Source organism: Halichoerus grypus, chromosome 6 (genome assembly GCF_964656455.1).
Source record: "Halichoerus grypus chromosome 6, mHalGry1.hap1.1, whole genome shotgun sequence".
NCBI lineage: Eukaryota > Metazoa > Chordata > Mammalia > Carnivora > Phocidae > Halichoerus > Halichoerus grypus.
In genome coordinates, this window is record NC_135717.1 from 154,980,582 (window position 1) to 155,002,908 (window position 22,327).

Sequence of the window (22,327 nt, forward strand, 5' to 3'; positions counted from 1 at the left end):
TGGAAATAATGTAAAGAGAAAAAAATAAAATATGACTCTAAGATATTTAGTTGACTAACTGGAAGGATAGGCTTGACATCAGCTGAGTTCGGGAATGCTGTGGGTGGTGTAGATTTGGGGCCAGGGGAGATCAGAAATTCATTTTGAGACATGTTGAGGTAAGATGTTTATTACGTATTCAGAGAGAACTGTTGAGTAGTCAGTGAGATATATGAATCTGGAGTGTGGGAGAAAGGTCTGGGCAGGAGGAGTTGAGAGTAGTCATGTGACCATTAAAGCCATGGGGCTGGATGATTTCACTGAGGAAATAAATACAGATAGAAGAGAGGAGAGGTCCAAAGACTGAGCCCTGGGACATGCCAATATAAAGAGATTGGGGAAAAGAGTAGGAGCTTGCAAAGGCAACTGAAAAGAAATGTGGGGGGAAAAAAACCAAGTGTGGAACTTTATAAACCATGAGAAGGTCATGTATCAAGGAGGAGGTCTCTACTGTACTTAATTATATCATTAGTCTTCTAGTGCTTCTTTCTCATTTTAACCTCACCCCCTCTAAAATCTATTCTACCCATTACTACCAGGTCACCATCTTATATCATGGCACTGCTGTGTTAACCCGCAAAAACTCATGAATTTACAAACCTTAGTTTTATCATGGCATCTTTTCTTGTTTTACAATGTCCACTGATTGAATAAATGACATTATTTTTAGAAGGATATATTTTAAAAGGAAAGAACATTCAATTATAATTTCACCCAACTCATACATCATTTGTTGTTAATTTCCATGTTAAGTGTTAGAATTATAAGGTATCTTAGTGACCACTTAGTCCAACTCCTTCATTTGACCAATGCAGCCAGAGAAGTGACCTCATCTACCACTCTAAGTCTTGGCTCTACTATTTTTACTGAATATCAGGCTCTGTACAAATTATTTAACTTCTTAATGCCTCAGGTTCCTCATCTGAAAAATAGGAATGGTAATAGAGCTCACGTCATAAAGCTGTAATGGGGAGTTAATACAATACTGCGTGTAGAGTGCTTGGACCAGTACCTGACATCTTTAAATACTTCCACCTGATTTTCAAGGCCTTCTGAAATCATATCCCATTTTACCTGTCCATCATATTTCCTGCTTTTCTTCAAATTCTGATGTGTCTTTCCAGTCTCTCCTAAATGCACTATGGTGATTTTCACTATAGGACCCTTTTCAGGTTCTGTCTAAACTGTGCCCATCTGAACCTTACTCCTGCCTGAGGGTTCTACTCAAGCCCTGACTCCTTTTTGAAGCCTTCATTTCTCCTTTTCTCAGTGTCCACAATTATTATGTTATTCTTTGTAGTTTTTCTGATGATTTCATGTGTTTTATGTCCATAACTTGATTAGAGTTTAATGGAGTATAAGGTCATTTTAAGCTTTGAAGAACCTATCCTTACAGTGCTTAGCACAGAGTAGAAACTTCGTAAAACCTTACTGGTTGGTTGATTATGAGTTATTGGTTGATTACCTGGTCACATGACTACTCTCTTACCTCAACATGTCTCAACCTTACTGGTTGGTTGATTATGCGGGGTTGGCAGGGTTAAAAAGTTCTGGCCCTGTAAGTTATTCCCTTGAGTGGAATATATTCTAGCAACATGTCATTTACATACTTAATTTAATGAATTTATTTATACTTTATATCCTACCTGCTTCCATTAAGGATTTGAAGCAGCACATAACTCACATGGTGAGATTTCATATTGTCGTACATATTTGAATAGAATGTAGGGAATATCTGTAAAGAAATATATTCTACCAAAAGAAATAGGTAAGTTGTTGGTTTTTCTTCTCTTGAACTTCTGTTTTACCAGCAAAATCAGTTATTTTGCCTAATGTTGAATGTGTTGAATTAAAAATATCATGGCCTCTTGGAAGCATTTCTGTTTTATTTTTCACTCTTTTTAGCTGTGAACCCTTTGTTGCACAAAAGCTCTGAAAGTGTCAGTCTGAACCAGAAAAGAATGAAGTATATTTCATATTTTGGGTTTGGGAAATCTGATTGTTTCTCTTGGAACAGATTGTTCATTATAACAGTGTCTATAATAAATGGAGTGCACTGCCGAGATAGATGGAAATGAAATTAATTTGGCTCAGATGTGATCTTTGTTTTGCTTATGAGGATTTGAAACATCCTTACAGAGTTTCAAATTTCCATGCAATTTAGAAATAAAAGAGATTTCAAAATGTGTCTGCCTCCCTTGCCAGTGGCCATTGATATCTTACTGTGGCCCTGTAGAACAAAACAGCAAGTGTGAACAACTGTGTAAGAAATTAGTGTGTGAGCGGACCTTATCAGAATTCCTGTTTAAAAGATACATTTCACAGATAAAAATATCCCATTAGACAATGTACTTTTTGTTGTAGGTTGCCTATCAGGCTGGTACCTATGAGTTGGCTAAGAAGGCTTTCTCACCAGTTTGGGATTATTTTGTTGCTTCACCACATCAAGATGAACAATCTGTTATTTGTTTAAGCAATATAATGACTATTACACAGAGAAGGTAATTAGAAATATTCTTTAAAATATTAATTTGCCTATTGAAAATATGGGTGTTGGGTGTGAAGCCTATAATTAATTTTCAATTTCATATTAAGATAGTCAATTTAAAACTATTTCTAACAAGTGTTTTAATAAGTATCTACACATACACACACACACACACACAAAGTATCTACATTCCAAGTTCTTGAGTCCTGGTTAGAAACTTCTTTGCCAAAGTCAGAAAAAGCACAGGAAGCATATAGATGCGTTCTGAATTTAGAGTAATGAAGGCTATGGGAAAAAAAATACCAAATACTAACCAAGATATTGTCAGTTATACTAGAAAACACCGAATATGCTTTGAGGATTTTTGTAACAAGAACAGTCAGGTTGGGGTTCAAGTTATAGTCTCATGAATGGACTATTAGGATAAGAAGGTTTTTCCTTTGCTTGAAGAGGCTCCCAGGATTAGACCATCAGCAATGGCAAACAGGCTGGTAGGAGCCATATAAAACCACAGGCCATCCTTTGCTTTATAGCTGTTTTTCCTTAAAAAGCAAAGTTTAAGAACAGCCTCAGAAATGAGCATTAGTGTGATTTCAGGCTGTCTCAACGAGTTCAAAAACAACAGTCTCCTTCACCTGCTTGTTAATGTCTTTAATAAGAAGATAAAACCCTTCATTCCTCAGTCGAAGATAATGACCTTAAATGCTCATGCTGGTTGAGGCAAGGCTTTGATAATGCTTATTCACATAAAGGTGTAATTCCATTCAATTAAACACATGTAGACTTAGCATTTACCATGTACAAGGATGCTAGGTGCTATGCAGGATGGATTTGAGAGGCATTTCAGAAGAGGAAGAGACAGAGCTTGGAAGGTTTTATGCGACATGAGGACAAGAGAGTGGAGGTAGTGAAGTTGACTGGGATTGTCGTTGTTCCCTGACTGGCAGGCAGGCCTATGACACGTACTAGGGGAATGAGAGAGGTGGGACAAGTTTTTGGAGGAGATAATGAATTTGATAGGAAATATTTTGAGTTTAGTTTTCCAGCACGATGCCTCTGTGGATATGAGATGCCCAGTAGGTAGTTGAATATTTAGTGCTGACACTTAAGAGAGAAATCAAGGCTAGAGATAGATTGAGAAATTGTCCATGAGGTCATCATCGGAATTTTGACGAATGCTGTCTCCCAAGGAAGAACTGTTTTGCAGAAAAGATAGAAGCTGGAATTGAACGCTGGACATTGCTTACATTTAAGAGGCTGAAGCAGGAGATGGAACCAAGGAAGGGCTGAAAATGTTTTACGCTGGTGTGAGGCCATCAATAACCAATATGGTATCTGAACTAGCCCTTGTGGTTCTTGTTATGATTGCAAGACGCCCTTCAGAAATAACCATCTGGAAATTTTGAAAAAAATAAAGGTTTACTACTTATAGGATCTGGAAATTACACAACACACTTGGGGCCCCACAGCAGGTCATAGGTAAAGAGAGAGAGCCAGCATGGGCCTGGGGTTCTGCTTTTATTGAGGTAAAGCGTTCGTGCCTAGGATTTCATGGGCTCACTCTTTGTTGTTGAATTTAAAAAATAAGAGAGTTTAAAGCAAGGGAAGAGAAAACAAAACAAAACAAATGGCCCCAATTGTCATTTATTGAAATCAACTAAGATTTCTAAAACAAAGGAGTCTCAGTGGCGGAGGTGGCCTGGCTACCTGGCTCTTTATCTAGTTGTGTGGCTGGCAATGTATTTATTAGAGAAAGCCATCTCTGAAGTGGATGCTTTGGCAATCAAAGCTTAAGTCAGACTCTTGCATTACAAGAAAAGAAGGAAAAAAGGAAGAAAGGAAAGAGAGGAAGCCCACCCAACTGTCATAACTTATTCTACAAAAAAGAATAGTTCAGGAGGTGAAAGTCTGGAAAAGTGCATTGCCAAGGGAAGTGAGAGGATCACCCAGGAGGGACTGGTCAGCAGTATCAAATGCTAGTGCAAGGTCAGGCAGGGAAGTTGCTCAATAAGAGCAGCAGAGAGGTTGAGTAGGATAAAAACTAAGAGGAAGCCTTTAGAATTGGCAATTAGGAGGCTACTGATGAGTTCAAGAGAGCTGTTTTTGTGGTGTGGTGGGCCAGAAACGTTTTGCAATTGGGTAAGAAGAAAATGAACGTAAATGAAAGTGGAGAATTGGAATAAGCTAAGATCACTCATGTGAAGTTTGATGGTAAAGAGGAGGATGGCAGAACCCTGAGGGGGCAGGCAGGCTTCAGGAAAGCGTGCTTGAGGGTGGAGGGAGAGGAGACAGTGGAGAGGGAGAAACTGAGGATACAAGCACATTCCCATGATAATGACACTACAGTGGTAGAGCCTGGGGGATATAGGGCACACAGGGTGGGAAGAGGGGGTTTAGGACATTTGCTGTCAGGAATGTGAGCAAAGAGACCTCAGCGTTGCTGAGAAGGACTACTGACCAAGTCGATATCACATAACAGCCATTTGTAGTGGAGCCCAGTTCTTCGGGGTAAGGGCCACATTGGACTCATCTTTATATCCCAGGGCCTTGAATAGTATTTTCTACATAGTAGGTGCTGGGCAAATGCTGGTTTGAATGAAAAGGAAAGATCAAATGAGGAGAAGAAATGAGTGGGTAAGCGACTGACCGTTGTAGCAGGGATAGACAAGGCGGCCAGTGACATTTACGCATGGTCAGGCAAGCTGATTACGGCTTACAGGAAGGGGTGCGGACCCAGAAGTGGTAGAGAGGTCACTATTGAAATGACTGGCCAGGGTGTGAGCTCTTTAGGGTGGGAAATGGAGCCACGAGGAGGCAGCAGCCTGGATGAGTTGTGTGCGTCCAGGTACTGATGATCAATCACCATGTGGACACAGAGTTCAGTATGAGTTGCAGGAGCGGGAGAACTAACATTCTCCTAGCAAATACAATTTCAGCGTTTAACATGGTGGTGAAACGGATCATGATCAAGTGTGAATTACTGATGTCAGATCCTTTCCTGTTTTTTAGAGATAGAGGGTGGACCTGAAGCTTAGAAGGGAAAGTTCGTCACCAAGTAAGGCTGAGAGCAAGGAGGGGAATATTGGAAACAAAGAAGGAAGGCTGCAGATTTCACAGTTTTGCCAATAATTGGCACTGTTGACTGCAATTTAGAAAAGACAATTAAAAATAATCCAAGAGTTATTAAGACTCTGCCTCCCTCCCACCTTCCCTCCCTGCCTCTTTCTTTCTCCTTTTCTCTTTACCCATGGTGGATTTTGCTATAAGTGACCCTTATTTTCAGAAAGTTTATTAATTGAAATATTGGGCCTATTTTCCAAACTTCTGAATATCTTATCATGATTTCATTATGTTGATAGAAAAGAAGTTTGTATATTAGAACCAGAAAGTTTTACTTTACCAATAGTTATTTTTATGTATCTGTGACATAATATGTCAGCAGCTTAATTTTCTTAGTTGCCAACTTGTTGTTAAACATAGTCTTTAATTTTAACTTGAAGAGCTGTGTGAGAGAAGTTGTTCCACAAATTTTTGCTGCTATTTTGGGATCACTATGTAGATATTAAGAACAAATCAATCTAAAAAGGCGTGTTTACATGCTAACTCATTTTGTATTTATACTTGTAACATTGTTTACTTCCGTTTGCAGATTATATTCAGATATTTTGGCAGAGACTTCTTCAATCCTCTTATACCTTTTTCTTAGAAATATTTTTGTAACAAGTGACATTAAAATTAAAGAAGAAAATCTTTTCTGTGATAGTATTAAAGGCAATGAGCTTTTCCCCTCTCAACAAGTAAGTGATTTTAAAATGACCAAAAATGTGCTGATTTCCCTTTATTTGTTTCTTGACGTTTCAAATTCATGTTCTTTTGGGATTCCATACCCTGATTTGTGAATGGACTGAGAGGTCATTTTATGATTGTGCAGGTTTATTTGATATTCCATATAATGGTTTCATAGGACCAAGTTCATATATATTTTTCTTCTTTTCAGTTTATCTTTTGTGTCTCTACAAAAGTAGTATAAATTTCAAATATTCAAAAATTAAAATTTACAAAGCAAAATGCATTGTAATCCTATTACTCCTAAAAATACTATGATTTTGTTTGTTTTGTTTTGTATCTCTGATTCTTAAAAATATGCGTGGGCAAATTATTATTATTATTGCTATTATTTTACAAAAATGATATCACAATCTACTTTCTGTTCCATAGTGTGCCTATTTAACATTTTTAATAATTTATTTTGAACATATTCTCATGTGGGTACATACCAACTTACCACATTTTTTTCAAGTTCTTAGTTTATTAATCCTCTCATGACAGATCTGCACAATCACCACAGATAAAGTCACGGCAGAACCTTTGCTCCTTCTGTTGTCCAGTCTCCAGCTCGCTTGTTGCCCGCACCAGCACCGGCTTTGGCAGTCCCCCTGACCTTCTTCATTCTGTTCTGGTGTTCCTGTCCCTGTTTTCTTCAGGTCTTTTTCTGCTCACACAGGCCATGTCTTGCAAGTCTATGGTTGGGTTCATTTTTCTTTGCTAGTTGTCTCGCCACCACCCAAATGGGTTCTGAATCCAAATACAGAGATGACATCTGGTGTGGTCTTGTTCATTTTGGCTAGTTTTCCCCCAGATTTCTGTCTCAGGTACTGTTGCCTTTCCTGGGTGAAGAACATCACGGAGCATTTGTTTTCATACCAAATTGTTTTTAATTTTAATGTTGCATTCCTGTATAGAGGCAGCAGTGTAACCTGTGTCCTACTGATGGATTCTCAGGGTGGTTATAAATATTGCTGTCTGTACCTCTGCAACCTTCTAACCTTAACATCTGGCTTTTAAAAACAGTCCTTCACTCTTGTTTGCATTCTAGATTGAGCATCTCTCTTCTTTCTCCCTCTTCCTCTTTCCTTCTTTGCTCACTTTAGACATAGCGAGACTTTTCCCAGGTGTTTGCTTTTCACAGTTGCTTTTTCCTACCCATGCATTTATTTATTTAATCAACCAATAAATTGTTACGTGAGACTACGCCGGTGCCTGTGGATACAAAATGAAAAAAAAAAAAAAGACATGACCCTTTGTCCAGGGCAAGTTCACAGTCTTACAGAGCCCACGCACTCATAACCATCATCCTGTTCCTACTACGTTGCATTCAGTCTGTAAATAAAGACAGTCTTTAAGTACTTCAGTGGATTCCAGAATGCTAAACTACCGTTCTACTAAAAATTTACTCTATGGAAATTTCTGGTTGCCCCTCATAAGTTTTCTTCGTACATAATTTTGTATGTATATGTAGAAAAATAGGGGCACCTGAGTGGCTCAGTAGGTTGATCATTTGACTCTTGGTTTCGGCTCAGGTCATGATCTTAGGGTCATGGGATGGAGCCCCGTGTGTTGGGCTTCACACTCAGTGGGGAGTCTGCTTCTCTCTGTCTCCCTCTGTCCTCCCCCCACTTGCATGCTTGCTCTCTCTCTTAAATAAGTAAATAAATCTGTCAAAATAAAAGGCAAGAAACATAGTGAAATCTTCCTTCAGGAAAGGGAAAGGAAAAGTTAGATACGGCCCCTATTTTTTTTTAAAGTAGCTTAATCACAAACGCCTAACTTTCTATTTTACTACCATTTTTATTTAAGTAGCAAAAGTATAATAGAAGATTAGTTTGGTCTACTGAAAATTTATCATTTTTTTTTTCACAAATCCAGAGAGAAAATGGGACTTTGTTATTTAAGTGGGAGCAGTATTAAGAGCGACATAATATTTTAATTATTATTTGTTATAACATTTATGTTTTGAAAAGACTAGGTGTTTTCTAACATTAAAATATAGCCAAGTTTTTATTTTACCAATTAAAAAAGATCAGTTCTTTCTTCATTACTAGTGGTATTTGTATTATTTTACAAAATATTCTGAAGTTTAAGTCTAAGGTTGTCTTACCCATATGTAGCACTGTTGGGGAGTTAGAATTGTTCTGGAATTTAGATCTTGATTTAAAATCAACATTTTAACATACCAGCATGTTGTTGAGCCACAAGGATCACATTTCCTACCCTTTCTTCTTCTTAGAGACACATTGGTGAAGCACCTGATGTTCTCTTTGGGTAACAGTATCTGTTTCATTACAGATTACTAGACTAATTGAATGTGAGAGAGTCTTAGTGGCATTGGAACTCAGCAGCCACCTAAATGATTCCAGTTATGCCCTTCAAGCTGTGACTCAGTGTTATGGCCTTCTTGCTCCTATAATCTACCACAATATTGTTTTGGTACCTGTCATACAGGTAAGCATATTTATGCCCTTAGATAAGGGTATTTTTACAAAGGCAATTCAACAATGCATTTTGGAAAAGAAAAAGCTGTGTATCTTTTGTAATGTACAAATAGGTCAAAGACAGGTGTTAGGAAATTTCATGAGTTAACTGAAAAACATTTTAATAATTTAAATTATGTCTGGGCAAACACAAATAAGGACTAAAATGTATTTCTCTGAAAACATTCAGCCCCACTGCTGTCCATGTTTAAACATTAGCAATCTGCTCTTCTAGGTTTTTAAAGTCATTTCAATTTTTATGCTTGCATAATGTTAGAAACAGCAGTACTTACTCAAAAACATATTGTTAAAGCCATCATCATGTAGGGAAAAAATTGGTGGATGACCCAAGAAAAAATATTTGGTTTCTTGGTGATGGAAGAGTTGGAATTTATGGAAAAAGAGTAGGTGAGATCTGGCTGAAGGGATTATATTAGTTGTCTCTTCTTTCTAACAAATCACTGTAAACTTAGTGGCTTACAATAAACCCATTTACTATCTCATAGTTTCTGTGGGACAGGAGGCTGGATACGGGTTGACTGGGTCTTCTGCTCCGGGTCTCATCAGGCTGAACTCAGGGTGTTGGCCAGAGCTGTGATCTTACTTGAGGCTCTGGTGCCTCTTCCAAGCTCACTGGTTGTTGAGAGAGTTCATTTCCTTGTGCTCCTGTGAAAGGGGGTCCTTGGCGCCTAAAGGCTCACCACCAATTCCCTGCCACATGGTCTTCTCCACAATGTGGCAATCTGCTTCCTCAAGACCAGCAGGAGAGCCTCGTGTAATATGCATGAGGAGTCTTACATAACATAAGGTAGTCATGAGAGTGATGATCTCATCATAGTCACAGGTCCTGCCCACTCATAGGAGGAGGGATTATGCAGGGCTTGTACACCCGGGGGAGGAATCCTGTGGACTATTTTAGAATTCTGCCTACCACAGGGAAATCATGAGAGAAATAAGGTTTCGCTGCTGATACTTTTAGAAAGTTTTTATCGTCATCATTATTGTCATCATTATCATCATCATCAACTCAGATTTTGAGAACCAAGAAGATGTGACTGAACTCATGAACAGCATAAAGATTTTTAATTCACCATTGAGAAAACTAACCAGGGGGCTTAAGTAATTTAACAAATATTTGCCTTGGAGTGGCTATACTGGAGCATAGACATACCTCCTCCCACATTCCCCACGTTTAGGAGTTCAGTTGCTTAGGAGATCGGCCTCCAGAATCTGAAATCTAAATTCATAGTTGGCAGCCTTCCATGTCATTTGTAGATGGCTTGTAGAGCAGCATTCTCAAGTGTAGAAAATGCTTCCTCCAGAACCCAAAGGCATTTACCTGGCATTGTCCTTTCTTCTTAGAGGTGAGAGATGCCATATGTCAGACTTAGTTTGGATGGGGTGTCTCAGCAGACCCCAGATAGTTCATTAATGTGGCAGCCTCCTGAATCTTCACAGGGTTTATTTTTATCCTCTGGAGGGTATGTATTTTACCAAGGTCTTTAATGTACTTGCCATTTCTTGCTCTTTAGTTTCGATTAACATGTTATTGATGTAATTGCCCAGTGTTTTGTTTTGAGACATGCCCAGAGAGTTCAGGTCCTTTCATAAAATATGTCAGAGGCTGGGAGAATTTTCATGGCCCTCGGGCAAGATGCTAAGTATATACTTTTGTCTTCCCAGTATGAATGGGAACTTCTTCTGGTACTTCTTCCTAGTAGGACAGAAAAGAGAACATTAGCCATAGCAATGCATAGCTTTTAATGTCCTCTTGCAAGGATACCACATTGGGACCAGCAGCTGCAACTGGTACTCAGTCGGTCAAGTTCAGGATAATCCACTGTCATCCTCTAGCATCCCACTGACTTAGGGTGCCTTTAGCTACAGCTCAGAGAATGGGTTATAGCTATGAGGAAAAGCCTTGAGAAAGAAGTTTCTAATTAAATTGTATTGTTTGGAATAGGAAAAGTGAATGGAACACAGAGGAGATTCTAGAAATAGGCCTCAGTATGGATGAGAATTTAATATATGACAGAACTGGCATTCCAATTCAGTGGAGAGACTGGATATTTTTAGTAAATGATGGTGAAACCCCTGGATATTCATCTGAAAGAAAATAGAGTTTGACACCTATATTGTACATATATAAAAAGTCCAGATGTACTAAAAAGTTAGGGGGAAAATTACAGATTACATGTGCAATCCAGGGTTGTGGGAATCCTTTTTAAGTAAGACAGAACTCTTAGAAATAACAAGAAAAATAAGAAATATTGACTATATTTATGGCAGCCTATGTGTGACAACAGGGACCATAACAAAGATAGTATAAAATTTGTGGGTTTAGGACAAATATCTAACAAGGATTTTTATATATATTACGGACAAGGATAAATATATATAACAAAACGTCTTACAAATTGACAATAACTTAATAAAAAAATGGCCACAGGATATGAATAGGCAGTTTACAGGAGAGCAAATCCAAGTGGCCAAGAACCATGAAAACATGCTCAAACTCTGAATGTCCTTAGAAATGCACATTAAATGAACAATGTAATATTGCTGACAGAATTGAAAAGATCTGTAACTCCTCTTGCTGGTGATGATGTGGGGCAAAGGCATTCTCATTCATTGATGGGGAACATGTGAATTGTTGTAGGCTTTGGATTTTGGTAAAGCAATCTTAATTTTAATTAAACTAAATCTAATTTTAATTAAAATTAAAAACAAATATACCTGACACAGCAATCTCTCTATTAGCAATTTATCCCATAGAATAAAATTACCAGTTAGTCAGATACCTAGTTCCACCCCTTGGTTCCCAGATTCACGTGTTCTACCTGCTGGGCACACAACGCCACATAAATGTCATTGATTTAGAGTGTTTACTTTGCCCTGGAAGATGGTGCTTCATCCTCACTAGGTATCATCTCAAATCTGGTGCTGAAGTTGCCACTCATATGGGCAACTGAGCATGTACAAGGGTGTTTCTTATGGCCCTTTCGTTGTGGCAAAAAAAAAAAGCTGGAGACAAAGAGAAAGTGCAGTAGCAGGAGGATGGCCAGTATATATGCCAGATTGTAAAACGTCAGCCGTAAAAGTGTGTGCAACATGGAGATTCTGGAAATGGCTGAATAAATGATGGTTGTTCGACATTAAATCATATTATGCAGCCATTGGAAATAATGAACTACACCTGTAGACTTGGAGGGATTTTTCACAAGACATGGTTGAAGGAGAAATGCACAGTTCAAACAAGTGTTTATGAATTCCATTTTGTGACATAACATTAACTCCCCCTCTATGTATGTTTATGTATTTATATGTATATATATGATTATATGAGCCTGGAGAAAACTACAAAACTACTGGGTTGCTAACATGATTTGGGGATATGGTGTAGTGGGGTGGGGGTGTGTGGTGATGGGGAGGAATTAAAGAAGCATTACAAATACTCGTAAGTGTACAGTAACAATAGTAATAATGTTAGAATGATGGCTTGAAGCAATTAAGGTGCCCACAAAAGACCAACATCCATATGTTAATTTGTCTTTTGATGATCTGGATGATTAATAGATTGAAGCAATCTCAGCCCTACTTTTCTGACAGTAATGTTGCTCAGAACAGTGCAAAGTATTGAAAGGTAAACTTAATTATCTATCTCTCTCTTTTTTTTTAAGATTTTATTTATTTGACAGAGAGAGACACAGCGAGAGAGGGAACACAAGCAGGGGGAGTGGGAGAGGGAGAAGCAGGCTTCCCGCGGAGCAGGGAGCCCAATGTGGGGCTCCATCCCAGGACCCTGGGACCACAACCTGAGCCGAAGGCAGACGCTTAACGACTGAGCCACCCAGGCACCCCAATTATCTATCTCTTGATCAAATTCAGGATCTCATAATATGAGGCAAGGGGACTAGGAAGTAAACACCAATATTTATGGGATATGGGATATGAATGCTTGGTTTTAATTTTAAAGGAAACTATTTTTTCAAGTACCTGGTATCACTGTATATATAATATGGTACATCCTTCTCTAAGTGGTTTTTTAAGGTCCTACTAAGCCTGGATGTGCCTTTAGTGTCTTGTATATGTAATATTCTGCCTATATTTTTTATGACACTTGTCAAAATGTGCTGTTTTGTAATCTTTGTATACTTATTTTATCTTCTACACTAGTTTTCAAGTTACTTGAAACTCATCTGAAATTGAATATATTAATTTTATCTCAGAGTGCATTCTTTTATACATGATAAGCAATTTATTGACAATTATTGATAATAATAAAATTTGATGGTTTAAAACTTGCATGATTTGAATAGAACATTTCCTAATGAGTGAGCCTGATATTTTTCAACAGAAACTATTGTGCTTCTATTTTTTAGATCTTGATAAAGTGTGTAGTGGCTTTGCAAGGATTACCAAATATCATCCACTCAAAGAAACATATTGCAAGTTTTGAAAGTGTACAGCACATGATAGCCTGTTGTATCTTCTACATAACAAAGGTATTTATCTCATTCTTTGTCTAGTGTCATAAAATTTAGGAATAGCGATGATTTAGAAAGTTAAGTTACTTTTATTACATAGAATACTTTTAAAAATAGTACCCACAAAGCATTTTAGGTCAAGAGTTGCCTGCATGGGTCAGTTGGTAGAGCCTGGAGGGTGTATCTTAGGCCAGGGGAAGGATTGGGAAAGAGTACATTTTATGGGACCTCATTCACCTTGGAAACAAGAAAGAACCAAGAGACCAGAGGCCGAGAGGTAAGCTTATTTATTCTCATTGCTTGGCTCAAAGACCAGCACTGTGTGTTTCTTCAAAGGCTTTAGTTGACTGAACCCGGTGAATTTCCTCAAAGAGGGGCCATATTTGCCTGCCTGTTTTGTATGGTCCTCACAGGACCTTTGTGATTTGGTAGGGATCTGGAAGAATACTGCATGGGTGGGCTGATTTGATCCATCGCTTTAATTGGGACTTAAGTTTGCTTCAGTGAAGGTCTGGAAACAGAGAGGCCTTTACCTTCTATCTTAGCAAAAAAGTCATGATTTGCTGGCTGTTTATGGCCTGACCTCAGGAGCAGAAAATCATATTCTTTTCGTTGCTCACTGGTTTACCACTGCTGGAGACACATCTTTGACCTAGTCTGTGCAAATATGGAGGGAGGGTAGCCATTAGCAGGAAGAGAAAAATAATAACTTACTTAAGAGGACTCAGAACCCCAAGGGGTAGGCCAAACACCAGAATGATTGTGTTTTTACTCTCACTATGTTGGAAAAGACCAGAGGTGACTTGAAAAAAAAAAGAAGAAAGAAAACTTTCAAGGTGGTGTGATGCAATTAAATGATCAAAACAAAACAACAGAAGATCTCATGTAACTAAACAAAAAATATTTGATTTTTGATTAAAAAAATTAAACAGATGAAGATTGTAGTTAATGGTATTTCTTGAGTCAAATCTGGAAGCTCAAGAAATACCTGACAGCATAGAATGGAATTACCTAGAGGTAAATTCAGAAGCAGATCCAAAAGTCCTAACATGAAATAAAAGTTCTGGAGGCAGGAAATTAAAAAGAAAAAAATGGAGAATAGTCTCCCTAAGTCCTAGGGCGGATTAATTTAAGAACTTACGTCTTGAACCATGAGAGACTATGGACTCAGAAACAAACTGAGGGTTCTAGAGGGGAGGGGGTGGGGGGATGGGTTAGCCTGGTGATGGGTATTAAAGAGGGCACGTTCTGCATGGAGCACTGGGTGTTATATGCAAACAATGAATCATGGAATACTACATCAAAAACTAATGATGTAATGTATGGTGATTAACATAACATAAAAAAAAAAAACTCATGTCTTGACACTTGATGGTGAGATTCTTGGAGTCCAAGGATAAATTAAAATCTCAAAGTTTTGAGACCAAAGAACAGGTTATTTGCAATGGAAAGAGAATCCATTAGCTTCAAACTTTTTATCAACAACAGTAGAAGATAAAATACTGGAGCAACATTTGTAGAATCCTGAGGGGATAAGACGGGGTCCAAAAACTAATAACCAGGAAAGATATCATTCCTTTGTCGGGGCAAAATAAACATTTTCAGGGCTGCAGCATCTCAAAAGTATTCTGCCCATGTACTTATCTGAGGAAAACACTTGAGGAAATACTCTATCAAATGACAATTGGTTCAGGAGATAAATCCCAAGGTAGGGAAAGACAAAAAGGAGAGGAATAATGGGAGCAACGAATCTTGCAATATACGCATTATTAAAATTAAATAGGTAATAATGATGTGATGTGGGTTTTGTAATATAAATGATAAGTAGGAATTCTTGAAATAGAAGAGTTATCTTTGAAAGAAAAAACTTATTAATAACCTAGAACTAAAACTTTTATCTTGTTTGGGGTCAAGGGAGGGGAGACCAGGTAGAGATGCTTGGTGCATGGTTGTGTGTTTTAAAAAAATACATATAGTATAAAAAGTACATATAATATAAAATTACTATTTTATTTAAAAATGAATCAGGAATATGTAGCCATGTGTAAAACTTTAAAGCACAGTAGGACTTCTAAATTGACAGGAAAAAATGAAGAGAGGAATAACAGGGAGGAAAAATGGCTAATTCAGCAAAACTAAGAAGGAAGAAGAGATAGTATTTAAGATAGAAGGAATACAATTAAGAATATTAATTACTTCACTAAGTGTAAATGAACTCAGAAGACAGAGATGGCCAGATGAACTAAAAAGTCAGATTCAAATGCAAGAAACACTTTGCAAAACAATGTGACAAACACTGGTTGAAAATAAATGGATAGACAGAGGTACTGGGAAAATACAAACACAAATAAGGGAGGAGTAGCCATTTTTATATCTGAAAAGGCAGAAGTCAGGGCCCCAAACATGACTCAGGACAAAGAGAGGCATTGTATGATTTTCTTCAAGTCTGTTTTGTCTTATCACCCTTCTCTATTCCTGGAAGTCATCTGGTCACTGTCTGTCTAAGGACAGTGTCATTATTAAATATTAAAGATCAAGTCTGAATTGAAACAAAACTCTAATTTTTTACAACAGCAAATTAAAAAAGAAAAATCACAATTAGATTAAGTGAAAAATGCTACAGAGGCATTTGATAACACTTAGCAAACTTTCCTAAAAAAAATTGTATGTAAGTTAGGAATGGAGGGAGTCTATTGAACAATGATAAAGACATTTACCAAAATTTTACAGCAAATACACTAAATGGCAATTTTCTGAAACCGTTTCCTTAAAAATCAGGTATAGGATCTGACTCTTAATAGTGTGATTCATTGTTTGTAGAGATTCTGTCTTATGTAATAGATAAGGATATGAAATAATTTTACAATATTAAAGTATAATTCATTTGTAATTGTACAGTTCTCAAAAACTCATGAGAATCTAGTAAAAAGAATTACTAGAATTAAAAGAATTTATAAAGTGATTGTGAGATGCTTACAAACTGATTTTTTTTTTAATAGTAGCAGTAGCCCATGAGAAATGGAGAGAGGAAAATATACTACTAATAATATACAGTATTTTAAGACAAATACCATATGATTTCAGTCATATATGGAATTTAAGAAACAAAACAGATGAACATAGGGAAAGGAAGAAAAAAAAAGAGAGGGAGGCAAACTGAAAGTTTGCTGGAGGGGAGATGGGCAGGGGGTGGATGAAATAGGTGAGAGGCATTAAGGAAGGAACTATTATAATAAAAAAAAAAAAAAAAAAGGAAGGCACTAGAGATCTAGAGATGAGCACCGGGTGTTGTATGTAAGTGGTAAATCACTAAATTCTACCCTTGAAACTAATATTACACTGTATATTAACTAACTGGAATTTAAATAAAAACTTGGAGAAAAAAAATGCACAACATTTTAAGCCTAACAAAGTGTTAAAAGACCCGAATAAAAGAACTGAAATCTTATTGAAGGTCACAAAATAAGATCTGAACATATGGCAGACCATCCCAAGTTCCTGAATAGGTAGACTTACTGTCATAGAAATAGAAATCCTTCCAAAAATAGTATTTAAATGTAATACAGTTCTAGTCAGAATCCCAATGGGGTTTCTCTGAAACTGATTAGAATAATTTACAAGTTCTCAATAGATACTAAAATCTATTATAAGGCCACTTCAATAAAAAATGGTGTTAAGTAATAGGCAAATAGTTTAGAGGAATAGAAGAGTCCAGGAATAGCCAGCCAGCCCCAGGTCTACAGAAGAACTTAATATATGACAAAAGTGGCATTTGGAGTTATTGGGAAAATCTATTAAAATACTTTATTTAATAAAAGGTGCTGGTATCACTGACTATTCATCTGAAAATAAATGAAGCCAGAGCCTCTTACCATAAACAAAATAAAGACAAATGGATATTTGTATGGCTTTGAAGTCAGAGGAGACCTCTCTCAATAGGGCATAAAATTCAAAAGGTACACAGAAAAAGATAGATAAACAGATTACATGATAAGTAAAAAAAATTTTTTTATGACAAGACACTATATTAACAGGCTTACAGGCAAATCTTAAAAAATATTTGACAGATAACAAGATTATTAACATTACCTCAGGAAGCAATCAATGAGAAAATATGAAATAATCTTACAGTTAAGGAAAAGAAGAATCAGATTTATTTTTAATTACAAAAGATATGTTTCAATCACCTTAAAAAGTGGAGTAGTGAACAGGTACCAGATGATGAGTGGTCATCTCATGAGGTCAGGGAGGAGCCATTCAAGGGTTTTAAACCTGGAAATGACATAGTGAAATTTGCATGTTAGCAAAAAGAAATTATTCTGGGGCACAACAGCTAACAGAGTGGGATAAGACCTGAGGCAGGGAATGAGTTAGAAGGTGAGAGTTGATAAACCGAACTATGGCAGTCCCCCCTTATCTGCAGTTCTGCTTCCCCGAGGTTTCAGTTACCTGCGGGTCAATTGCATTTGGGAAGCAGATGGTCCTCCATCTAGTGAGTTGTCAGAAGGTTAGTAGTAGACTAATGCCACGTCACAACACCTGTGTCATCCCCCTCACTTCTTCTCATCACGTAGGCATTTTACCATCTCACATCATCACAAGGAGAAGCGTGTACAGTACAAGATATTTTGAGAGAGACCCTGTTCACATAGTTTTTATTACAGTATATGGTTATAATTGTTCTATTTTATTATTAGTTATTGTTCTTAGCCTCTTACTGCACCTGGCTGATAAATTAAACTTTATTATGGGCACACATGTGTAGACAAAAACAGTGTATATCAGTATTGGTACTATCTGCAGTTTCAGGCATCCACTGGGGTCTTGGAACATATCCCCCATGGAAAAGGGGGGCTACTGTACTGTGGAAAAGTGGGACATAGAGTTGAAAGGGACATAGAATTGAAAGGATTCAAGAGTTATTTATGAGATAGAATTGAGAACCTGTAAACCTGCTAAGTATGTGAAGATAAAGGAGAGAGAGGGAAGAGTCAACAGCAATCCACCTGTCTGGCCTCAGCAGTTGGGTGAATACAATGCTATTTGTTGAACTCTGGATAAGGAGTAATTTGGCGTAAGAAAGGGAGAAAAGATAATAAATTTTGAATCTATTGGGTTTGGGGGCTAATAGGATATCCAAAGAGTAAATATTATATAATTGGACCTATAGCCTTGGAGTTCAAGAGAGGACAAATACGTATAAAGACAAAGCCATCATTAATATATGGACCCAACTGAATAATAGAAATAGATGATATCATCTGGGGACAGTGTGGAGAGTGAGAAGGGAAGAGAATTATTTAAGAATCTCAAGGGTGCACTTAATCCAGGGGGCCAGTTCTGCTTCCATTAGTCACGAGGAAGAATTGGACAGTTGATTAGTCCAAAGCCATTTTGGACCACAAAGGCCTTTTCTCCCCAAACTCGTCCATCAGTAAGTATTTCCAGGAGAGGGGTGTCTTTTTCAAGTAAGAGAAGGCCAGGTTACACTTTCTTTCCAGGGTACTGGACAACTATTCACTTTACATTTAAATAACTGACAGCAGCTACTGCAGTATTTCTTCCATAACAGAGAAACTCTATTCCAAGGCAGCTTGTTGCTTGCAGCTTGCCAATAGCAACTTCTCCTGCTAAAAATCAACCAACCAACCAACCAACCAACCAAAAAGCCAATTCTGTTTATCCAGGTACTCCACATTTGACCATTAATGGGAAGGAACCAGGAGAGGGAAAGGATGTGGATATAGGAGCGAGATCCCTGGGAAGGCAGGAGGTGATGAGATCCTAGTACATGTGGGAGGGATTAGTCTGGACAGGAGATTGACCTCTCTCTTCTAACAGGAAGGTAGGATGGTTATAGTTACAGGTGAGTGTGTAGGTAGGAGATAAGCTAGTTTCCCTACATTTCTTCTGTGTAAAGGAAGCAAGGTCATTTGCTGAGAGAGAGAGAGAGAGAGGAGGTGGGGAGTAACAATGGGTTTCAGAGATTGAGAAGAACGGGAGGTTTCACAACAGACCCTGTGGAAGATGGGAGAGACTCCTGACCTGGAACAAAAGACCAGCATTTGGGGCCTAGTGCATGTTGAAGTCCTTGAATTTACATGTCTCCTCTCTCAGCTTTGTGTGATTTTTCTCCCAGAGCACACAGCAGCTTGGGGCTGGCCCTGCATTGCTTTACATGCCATCCACAACTCCACTACCCACCCACCCCCCAACTTGAAGAATCATATTGAGATCCAAGTGATATTATTGTAGAAATGACCCTGAATGTTTCTGGACATTTGTAAAAAGTAAAACGGATATTGATGTCAGGATTTTGATATTAAGGCTGGTTCTGTCCCAAACTGTTACGCCCTTTCAGAAGCTTCCTCCAGCCTGACCAATAGCCCCAGAGCCCTGGCCTCACCTTGAGTCCCAGATTTTAGTTGTTCATTTTTTATAACCACATTTTTGTATGGATTTTCTGTTACGACATGGAAAGCCCAATTAGTCTAATGGCTCTGTTTCTTTTCTGTGTTCTGTTTAAAACATTGGTAATCTTTTCAGATGGCTCAATCTTTCTTCTTTAAGCAGCAGTATTTTTTCTAAAAGTTGTCAGAATTCCAAACAAAGTGCCACTTCTAAGACACGTCATCTTAAATGTTTCATTATTTTAGCATTGTTTAAAAATTATTATGCTAAACATTTGGCATGGTCTTTTTGTTTTTGTTCACCATTTGGTGTGTTGAGTAGAATTGGTTCTCTATTTTTCTGCTGATTGGAGAAATTCTTTATCATTTACTACTGGCATATTAAAACGAGGGGAAAAGATTGCACAGTTCTCTCTACTTCTCTCCAAGCCTTGGGCCCAAGTATGTCAGAAAGCAAAGTTGAAAGGAGAGGAAGTATTTGCTCATTTCGGCTTTCTAATAAAACATACTCTCTCTCATATCAATTTTATAATGAGACTGGGCTGTTTTGCCTGGCATTCAAGGCCCTGTTTGACCTAATCCCATCTACCTTTTTAAACTTTATTTCACCATTTTCCTACCTACATTCTTTTCCACAGTCAGCTTAGTTTAATGCTATTGCCTGGTTCCACAGAAATATTTCCAGTTCTCAGCACTTTGGATCAGGTAGGTATTACCAGATTTATGCAACTAGTCACGTATATATCCTTTCCCTGCATGGGAAGTAACAGTTGTTACTTATCTTAAATACTAAGTTATTCAGCTCGACAGAACACAGCTACATCTAACAAATCCCTACAAGCTTATTTAGACTCTTAAAGAATTACCCTATGTGGTTCACCATGAATGCGTCCCCTTCATATGATGCTTCACTACAGCAGGGTATATGCAAATTAGATTGCTGGCCTGGGAAACTTTTCCTGTCGATGCTGGAGCCCAGGTTTTCATGACCAGGTAAAGCTACATAAATAAGGGGGGCAAGTTGTTCTGAGAAATGCCTCAGCTGTACGAAGGCATGAAGTCCTGAAACCATGGCGAGTGTCAGAATTTATATTCGGCTCAGTATTTTGTAAGTTTGAAGTACAAGGAAATGAGTGGTGTACTCTAGAGAGGTAGGCAAGGGCCTGGCAAGAGAAGGCCGAAGAATAGTGATTAGTAACGAATTGTGGATGAGAGGGGCTCCCCTTTTTATGGTTGCAGTGTCTGTTTCCCCTAGGGTTCACAGAGAATCTGCCCAAAACAGCTCATCTCTGGTCTAGTCCACTGCCAGAATATCTTTTAAATCATTTACTGATATAACCCCCCCCCAACTAAAGACATTATGATGTCAGTAATGTAGCATTTCACATAGAAAGCAACTCAAGACAGGAGGTGGTAGTTATATGGCCTTTTTAGAATGATTTTGTTTTAAAATGGATCTTCTAAGTGGAAATATTTTCTTAATTGTTAACTTCCTACACCAAAACATGTATGGCTATATGTCCCAGAAATATGGGGAATTCATAATTGATCAGATAATCTTGTTATTTGTCCTTTATTTAAAGCAGTGGAATCATGCAGTTTTAATTGTGGGGAAATAGGATCTGGAGGTAAATTTCCAATTTCTTTAACAAAATCAGGGGAATTCTTAGACTCAAAATATTAATGGGACTTGTGAATATATGAAAGATGGTCGATGACACTTGAAAATAGACAAATGTTTCCAACAGGGGTAATTAATAAATATTTTTGATTAGATTCTGCGTTCATGGAAAGAATATGACCTGGCAGTAATGATTATAAATTATGGAAAAAAGATGTTGGACATCACATCAGTTTGCAAATCTCTTTTTGGTGTGTCTGACCAAGAAGAAATGCAAGAGGAGGTAATTGATTTTTGCTTCTCATCTTAAAACATATACTTATTTGAGTCTTTGTAGGGTCATATAGTATTAGCAAATGTGTTAGACTATTGATCAGTTTTAAATTTGTCATATTTATATAAACAAAAAGTAATATATAGTGAAGACCTTCCTTATTTAAAGGAATTCCTGCTAGAATACTGAGGAGCCCCCCTCTCACCAGTACTGATCATTAGTCAGGCATTGATAGCTTCCTACGCCCAGCTGAACTTGGAACTCAAAGCCCTCTAAAGTCTCTACCAAATTGAAGATTTTATTATTCTGGGCGGGTTATAAAATGTAGTAAATACATGTCAGAGCTTTTTACTTTGTTCACAGTAGATTTTTCCTAAACTCACTGTGACACCTAAATTGTCTTCTTTATGAGACTGCTAATGTCTGAGACTGCTTTTTAATATCTGCCTCCCAAGCATGGGTCTTATAGAACCTGTTTTATTGCCTTTTCTTGAGACCACGTGGTTATGTGTTTTTGTGGATCAAATTATAAAATGCTGCCTTGTTTATTGGGTTTCTGAGGAGCACTAGGAATCACTTGAAGCCCCTTCACTGACTGGGGTGGGGGTAGAGACTATCACTCCTGGACTCTGTTTCCGTTGGGATAGCCCCATTTCTGTCTCTTTTATATGCTGAATTATATGTTAAGTGTTTGCTT

General features: G+C 37.7%; 1 protein-coding gene across 1 annotated transcript in view; it reads left to right on the top strand.

The window, feature by feature from the left end:
• The window catches only part of CFAP54 (cilia and flagella associated protein 54), a 291,059-nt gene that overhangs the window by 96,661 nt on the left and 172,071 nt on the right, over positions 1 to 22,327 (top strand). The window contains exons 23-27 of the mRNA XM_078076438.1: positions 2,404 to 2,540; positions 6,177 to 6,324; positions 8,654 to 8,809; positions 13,221 to 13,343; positions 21,511 to 21,639. Of these exons, the coding sequence (XP_077932564.1) occupies positions 2,404 to 2,540; positions 6,177 to 6,324; positions 8,654 to 8,809; positions 13,221 to 13,343; positions 21,511 to 21,639 (693 nt within the window). The remainder of the gene's footprint in view (positions 1 to 2,403; positions 2,541 to 6,176; positions 6,325 to 8,653; positions 8,810 to 13,220; positions 13,344 to 21,510; positions 21,640 to 22,327) is intronic.